Source organism: Morone saxatilis, unplaced genomic scaffold (assembly GCF_004916995.1).
Source record: "Morone saxatilis isolate NCDOM2014 unplaced genomic scaffold, NCSU_SB_2.0 Contig8, whole genome shotgun sequence".
Lineage (NCBI taxonomy): Eukaryota > Metazoa > Chordata > Actinopteri > Moronidae > Morone > Morone saxatilis.
Window position 1 is genome coordinate 15168431 of NW_023340257.1, and position 8377 is coordinate 15176807.

Genomic DNA, 8377 nt, shown 5'->3' on the forward strand with positions numbered 1-8377 from the left:
ATATATATATATACACATACATACGTATACTGCCTTACGGATAAAAGTGCCTCATTACCACTCTGTCATTTGCTCCCCCTCCTCTTTTTCACACACTTTTTTTCCCTGTCTCTTCCTCCTCTCTCTTCCCTTCTCTCATCCTCTTCAGTCCCTCTGACGACTAACGGTGATGATTCACGTTATGAATCACAGACAGATATTTGAAGGTTTCAGCCCACATATCTCACTCCCTTCCCCCCTCTCTCTCTTTCTCTCTCTCTCTCTCTCTCTCTATCCATTTCTGTTACACTCGCTCTCCTTCTCCCTCTGTACCGCTCTTGCTTTTCTTTCAAAGTTTCAGTTGGCAGGATTTGTCTCTGCTCCACATCAGAGAGAAATAGGAGCCATAATAAAGGAGAAAATATTAACCAACCTATCTACCTCTCCGTTTTTTTCCTTTATAGCTACATTATTCTGTGTATCATCTGTGCTTTAGCCAAGTAGAAACTATAATTATAGCTTAAAATGTGTTTTACTTCCCTAGCTCTATGGTGACAGCCTGCACTGTGTACTCCCGGATGGTATTTGCAGTTATTTTTATATTTATTTTTCGTAATCCTCTTTGGAGAGTGTTGTTGCAGTGGATTCTTTTGCGTCAGACTGCTGACTCTTGTTTTAAATAACTCCCACCATAACGGTGAGTCAGGACCTGTCGTTCACAGCCACAGCTCGTCACCACTGGATGGGTCTTATCAGAGGCACTTGCTGTTGCGCACACACACACAGTTACTGTCATGCGCACACACACACCCACAGTGGCTCATGACGTACATCCAGTCACATTGTCAGTAGGGGCAATGAAAAATTCTAACCGGTCAACGAGTTTGATAACGTCAGTGACAGTTTGGCCTGACTTTCTGACAGGATAGAGCCTCTGACATCCTGTTATGAAGAGAGAAGTCATTCTGTTGATCAGCTGCTGAGAATGAATGTTGACTTTGTATTGTTTGGATTTGTTTGTGCTTTCAGGTCTGGTTGCGTTTCGGCAGCACCTCCAGAACTTGGCGAGGACCAAAGGCATCCTGGAGCTGAACAAAGTACAGATGCTGGTGGAGCAGATGGGCTCCGGGGAAGGGGCCGCCCTGGGCCCTCTGGGACCACAGCACCACTTGCACAATCTTATGGAGGTCAGCAAATAATGACACAAAGACACACACACACACTCACCCCTCACTCAAACCCATTCAAGATCTTTCTCTTCCCAACCCCGTTCTCACCCTCAGTCCCTCTACTATCCTCACCCCATATTGGGCAAAAAAAACAAAACAAGCACCCAGGCGGTTGTGTAACCCCAGGAGAGGCAGCCAACTGTGGCTTGTTTACTGTCTCCCGTCCCCCTGGGGCCTGGGGCCTGGAGCCTAGGCCAAAGTGAATGCAGCCATTGTTGAAGTCAGTCAGACTTAACCATAGTAGTGACTGGCACTCAATAGGCCCAAGCTGCTGATCACACACAAATATGGGAACACATATACAAAAAATAATACACTTACACTGCAAGGGGAATCATTTCAGGAAAGATCCAATGGCTTTCCTGTAAAAAAAACAACAACAAGAAACACACAAAATGAATCATAGAATCAGACAAGATCTAGTTGTTTTCCTTTTATCCATCCTTCATAATGCAATAACGCAGCTCTTTGTTGGTTATGATGCTCGGCCACCATGATCCTTTTAATTTGCTTTCATTTCATTTAACTACTGTGTAATCCCTGTGGTACATGCCATTTAGAGAAAGGCATCTGGCTGATCAGTCACCACACAGGCATTTGGGCAGGAGACAGCACAGATAATCCAGTTAGACCACACGATGAAGCACCCAGACCCTGACACAGCTTTATTAGCCGGCGGGAGAGGAGATCTGGGAGTCGTGTGTCCACATGCATGTGTGTACAAGTACAAGAGCATAAACATCCCTTGTTCTGATGCTGTGTGCTTTTGGTCGAAGGGCGAGGCACCCAAGCAGCAGGAGGGCCTAGCTCCATACCAAGGTGGGCTGCATCCACCTCTCCTGTCCCGCAGACAGAGTTTGGAGACACAATACCTCACTCATAGACTACAGGTACAGTCTAACACCAACTACACTCACTCTTTATGACTATATTCATGTATAAGTTTATGATACAGATGCAGATACAGATCTGTCTGCCTCTCTCAAACCAAATGGCTGCTCTGTGTGACATTCAGTGATATCATTTGGACATTTAAGAATTATCAGTTCTCCCAATGATGCAACAATAACGTAATAGTTTGTCGTCTGTTACCATGGTAATTATCCTAAACAACAGTCATCAGTCCAGTCTCTCTTCTGCCCAAAAGGCCAACGTCTTGGCTAACAGTCCTGCTAGCTGCCAACTTTTCTGTAAGGAGACTCCTCGAAGTTTAGAGCAACAGCTGCAGGAACACAGGTAAATCACGCTGTAAATGTCTGCTTCACCCACTTCAGGTTTTATTTGTTCTTCTATTCTGTTCTATGGAATATTTTCTGAGTTTTTCTCTTGTTTTCTTGTGTTTAGCTGTGGTGACCTTTTACCGCCGGAAGATTGAAAAAAATAAATACAAATAAGAAAACGTACTTACTAGTCATAAACTGTGCTACACAGACAAGAATTGAACTCTTTAAGACACCCAGGAATGAAACTGGTGTCAGAGCCATTTTGTTTCACTCATTCATTCACTCTGACATTATGTTCCTGTTATCTGACTTCTTGTTAGAAGAGGGGTTATTTTGTTTTTATTTTGCCCTAACCTTATGTGTAACGAGTTACACGTGTCTATCTCATGCACGCTTGTCACCATCTTTCTGCCACTATTTTTCATGGATGTAGCAAGCTAGCCATGTAGGAGGATGGTGTGCCCATTCTCTTAATTCCATCTACTAACCTCTGATTGGTCAACTGTTCTCCAGCCGTCAGTGAGCCCAACCGACCTATTTGAATCGGAACCAGGCTAAAATGTGCAAAACAAAACGTGCAGGAAATAAAATGTCTGAATTCAGCGTTTTGGTTTACCAATTCCATTTTCATTCCAAATTTTGTCCATCTGTGCAAATGCATAAAAATTCCAAGCTTTATATTCACACTTGTGTTGATTCTAAGTGTTGTCATGATCTAAGTGGGCTCCACTGCTCTCCCCACAGACTGCACCAGAAGAGGATGTACCTGCAGCAGTCACAGGGCATGGGGCTGCAGACCTACTTCAACCAGATGCAGATAGCTGAAGGATCCTACCCGACAGGCAGCCCTGCTCTGGACCTGGCGGCGTCTCAAAGTTCCCCTCAGGGCCCCCCCATGTCAGCCGCCCACCAGCCTCAGCCCCAGCAGCAGGGCAGCCCTCAGGCTTCGCCTCCCTTCAGCCACCCCCATAGCCTCAGTCCCTTGATGGAACCGGGCGAGGGCCTGGTTTATGATCCCTACATGAGCCACCACCACTACACCCAACACCTTCCACCTGGATCTCACCTCTACCACCAGCTCCACAACCCCCAGCCTCATGAAGCCTCTGCCAGCGGCCTGGGCTTCAGCTACCCTATAGATTGCGAGCAGCAGGTCCTGGGGCCTTCCTCTGAGGTTCTTCTTGCAGAGCAGTATGAGTTCCCGCTGGACCCCGCCTTACTGCCCCCGCCAGCTCCAGGAGAGGCTGAGGCTAGAGCTATGGCCAGGGTTTTGGCTGGTCCGGGGCAGTCAGACGGCCTTGGCCTGCCTGAGCTGCAGAGCTCCCTCCTGGACAGTGAGATGATGGAGACCGTGGACTCCCAGCATGGCTTCGTACTGGTCAACTAAAGCCAGCTGAGGGGGTTAATAGAAAGCAGTATTAAGCAATGAGAACCCACACAGCACTAAGAGCAGAGAGAATGGAGATATAAGTGGAGGCCACAAGCGTAGCAACAGGGAAGGAGAAGTGTTCATTTTTGTACGACTAATACAAACTTCATTTCTTAGTTGTGACGAACCTCAGACAACCTTTCTACCAAAATCCTCCCTTAGCCTACCTCCCTCTCTCCCTCTGTTCTCATCAGCTCTGTGAGGCAAGAACAGGTCCGATAAATGGCACAATTTGAGCTTTGCCGTGCTGACTTGGCGAAGCTGCAGTTGTCATGGACGTTGTCCCACCTGTGAGGACTGCGCCGTGCAGCCCAGTGGTGGGGGGAGGGGGGGGTGCTGCACATCTTGGAGGCTGCCAGAGTGCAGCATTTCACCTAGAAATGGTTTGGAAGTCAACTAATTTAGGACTGACTGACAGGCAACCAAAAGGACAATGGCTGGCAGTGCTTTTTGTATTTAAAATAGGACACCATCAACAACAATAGACTGGTTCTTAAAACACTGCATTTTTATTTTATTTCAGTAGATTAAAAAAAACAACTGAACAAGAGAAAATGGCCCTCATTTATCACGGTACAATGAACATCTCCGCAAATTCAAGTGTTAAAAGTGTTTTATAGGAATTATTTCACACACTAATGTGAGCGCAAAGGCTAACATGACGGCCGTATTGATGAGTGCATATGTTTCAACACTAGTATTCCTTCCAAAAACAACAACAGGTAGCTTTTGTTTGTCATTAGCCTGAACAGATACCATGAACATGCTGAGTGAAGCAGCAGGTTGGTCAGTAATGCATCATTTGTTGAGCTAGGTTTGTGCTTTTTACAGCGCTAAAAACTCTCTCAAGCTATTTTTTTAGTTCATTAACTAATAAATAATAGATATAACACAATTCTTCAAGCTATTGTGTAAGCTATATGACATAAATACTACAGGTTTTTTTTTCTTTGTGTTTTTTGTAACTACTGATCCTGATTTATTTCTTACACTACTGAACTGCTATTTCACTCTTTCCATCTGATTGCACACTCGCCAGGTGTCATTACATTCAATAGGATGAGGACAATTTACCAGTTTTTGCAGGGCGAAATGGCCACATGCTTATTTAACAGTTGAATTGTGGGTCATGCGTTTGCCTGATAAATGAGGGCTGATGTAATTAACCTGTGTTTGGTTGAGAAGTAGCGATGTTAGACAGTCAATATTATTCTATTTTTGTGGCAATACTGAAGCAATATTAATCCTTAATGTCGAGGGATTATGAATGGAAGCCTCACCTGTACAGCCAACTCTGATTGGTTCCCGGGGACCTCTGATGAGTCGTCAGCAGTGACATCACTTGAGCTGATGATGTAACCAGGAGATAATCTTTCACTCACTCGCCCTGGAAGCGCAGGGACAAGCCTGGAGACTCTGTGTGGTGTGTGTGTGTGTGTGTGTGTGAGAGAGAGAGAGATAGATAGAGAGAGAGAGTGTGTGTGATTGTTTGTTTGCACAATTCATACTTCAGATTTGTCAAATTATCTGTCATCATTAGTGAAAAATACAAACACTGTATTGACGTCTCCATTCAAAATAAAAACAAACTGTGCTTTTCCCTCAGCGCACAGTTGTAGCTGTTAGATAAACTCTGGTTTACATCCTCAGTGCTCCAGTCATGCCTCTGTGTTGTTTTATTGATGAATCATGTTTATAATAATGGAATGACCCCTTAAAGATTCCCTGCATTAGATTTCATGAAAGAATGTTTCCTCTCTGACGTTGGGGCTGCTGTGAGACGAAGACAAGCAGAACGTCGGTCACCAGACACTGGATTTTAGACTATAGGCTCACCACCGCTCTTTGACTGACAGCAAGCCAGCAACAAGACGAGAGATCCTTTTTTTTTTTGTTCCTTTTTTTTTTTATTTACAGCACTTAGACTGTTCAATCTACTTGAAGCGCACAGATGTATCTTTTCTCACAGATGATGACTTACTGATGATTTAGAAATTGGAATAACGACACAGTGAACGTCAGAGGGTTGAGATGAGATTATTGGATTGTGACCATCTGCCAGACTGTGTGACCTTCAGTGGTCGTGGGATAAACTGTAGTGTTTGTGGTCAGATTAGCCTTCAGACAAGACAGTCACTCTCATGCTGTAGACTGGATTGAGCAGATATATCTTAGAGTTCACAATCAAACCCTAAAGTTCAGAGGTGGTTCGACTAAGGAGTCTTTATAGTTGCAGTTAACAGTCTTAAACGACGGCTAGAAAGTATGGACCAACTGTGGTTGAAGTCCTGTGTGAGAAGGAAAAATCCACCCTAAAATGCTTTTAACACTGTTTCACAGACTAGCACAGCAACTAATGAGGAAATCATCTGCTAAATTATTTTCTTGACTAATCAATTCGTTTTTTGGTCGATAAAATGGTGGGAAATGCCTGTCACATTTTCTCAGGGCCCCAAGTATTCATACTGCATGTACTTTTCTGAACAGTCAAAAACCCAAACATATTTAGTTGACTTTCAAAAAAACTTTTTTTTTTTTGGTTCATTTTTTGGCACTTTTGCATAACAAAAAAAGGTTGTAAAAAGATGTTGCTGAATAATTTGATGTCTACTTGTGTCCTCTCCACAATAGACTAACACTGTTGGCAATGCAGTTTATTTCTGGGCCTCTTTTGTTCTTCAGTGGTGTACTACTAAATTCCTGATTATAATCTGTCAAGAAAACCCATTGTTTTGATGTCACTCAGGATCTGAGTGACATCAAATGTTTAGTAAGTCACCATTTCACTCTGACGTTTTACAGCGATACTAATAACTCCAGCAACAATGGCCTCAATAGGCCAGAGTACACTGTGGCCACAAGACATGTTGCAAAACAGGTCTTGTGGTTGCATTAATAGTTCCACCCTAAAATTTACAAACTAGTTGGTTAGCTGGATATGTTTATATGGTCATACACCCACATTTTATTGACAGGAATAAGCTCACACCCAGTTTGTGGGTCATGCTGTAAATGTCCTTTAGAAAGAGAAGAGACTAACACAAGAGTGTGAGACAGGTTGAACATAAAATAATAATTCTGGAGTTTACAAATCAGTACATTGGCAGTGTAAGAGTATTAAAGGGTGGATTTCACCTTTTTAAGTGAATATTATGATTGTTTTTCTATCATTTTGTCAATGGTCAGGCTAGAACAGCTACAGAATGATCTGTGGAAGTTGAATACTGGAGCACTTTGACAACAAGGGGAAGACGAGATGTAGCAAGAGGAGGAGGTGATTGTGGTGGAGGTGGGAAAGGTTTGTATTGCTCTGCTGTTTCCTGGCAGATGAAACGAACCGTAATCTGTAGGAAACACCTTTTCTCCTCTCTCTTCCCCACCAATAATGGACACAAAACACATTTTCTTTCAAAGAAAGACCAGACACAGTAACACTTTATCTGATTGTTGATTTTAATCCAAGAAAGAGTAACACTTTCTTTGTACAAATTAGAGGTGTAGTGAATCTTCAGTGCGCGCTCAAGTTGCACCGAGGTGAATTTTGTGTTGAACGTGAAAAGTGTTCAGTGTGCCTTTTACTTTTTTCCAATCTAAATTAAGATTCTGAATAGCGCCATTATTTCTGGTTGGACCCATGTATCATTTATTTTATTATGATTACTTTTTTTCTTTTCTGTATTTCTTTTTTTTTTTTTTTTTCTTCCGAAAGTAAGTAGAGCCAGGTTTTACAAAGGTACAAAACCAAAGTCCCTCAGAAGTTTCCCTGTACGACCCACCGTGTGGAGTTTTGGAGCTTCTTTATCAGCTTCTCTACCGTGCTTTTTTCTCGTTGGTCAATCAGTGTATGCCATTTAAAAGTATTATAGCAATATTTCTCTAGTTGAAGACTAAAGTCATGAAGATTCTAGTGGACGTGTTTCCAAGTATCATCATTTCACCTCCTGCTGATAAAACAAAAACATCAATCTATCAATAGAAATCCAGTTTTATATTTACCTTCATTGATGTTGACCACACATAAGCTAACTTGCTGTTGAGATTAAAAAAGGTTTATTGAAAAAAAGAAAAGTATTGTGGGTGTTTTCTTTTGTGTGTTGCTGAGTCACATACTTTGTCAGTGTGTTATGACAGTACTTTAACACTTAATATACAGTTTGTGTTGATCCTGGTTATTGAAACATGGCTCCAGAGCTGACACTTAAGTATTTTCTATCAACACACTCAGCCATCTTCTCCCCATAATCCAATTGTGCTGTAACTACAAAGTGCAGCCGTCTGATAGCACCCCGGGGTTGTGCGGTGTAGGCGTGGGTTAATGACCTGGAAAAATGAATCACACCAAGTGCTTCATATAAACCGTTGAGTCACAGCTGAACCTGAAATTATTCCAACCAGAACTAAAGCTCCCGAGGCGGTCAATGCAGCAGGAGCTACAGGTCTAGTTTTACTGCATCATTTAAATATTTATATTCTCTCTTGTTAGATTCAAACTAACAAAACATTTTATTGGATTAATA

General features: G+C 42.7%; 1 protein-coding gene across 1 annotated transcript in view; it reads left to right on the plus strand.

The window, feature by feature from the left end:
* sik2b (salt-inducible kinase 2b) overlaps window positions 1–7915 on the plus strand; it is a gene marked incomplete at its 5' end in the record, with an annotated part of 43656 nt that extends 35741 nt beyond the window's left edge. Inside the window, 4 exon segments of the mRNA XM_035679875.1 lie at window positions 1009–1166; window positions 1985–2098; window positions 2356–2444; window positions 3176–7915. Coding sequence (XP_035535768.1) covers window positions 1009–1166; window positions 1985–2098; window positions 2356–2444; window positions 3176–3818 — 1004 coding nt within the window. The 3' untranslated portion in view covers window positions 3819–7915.
* Window positions 7916–8377: the final 462 nt, after the last annotated feature.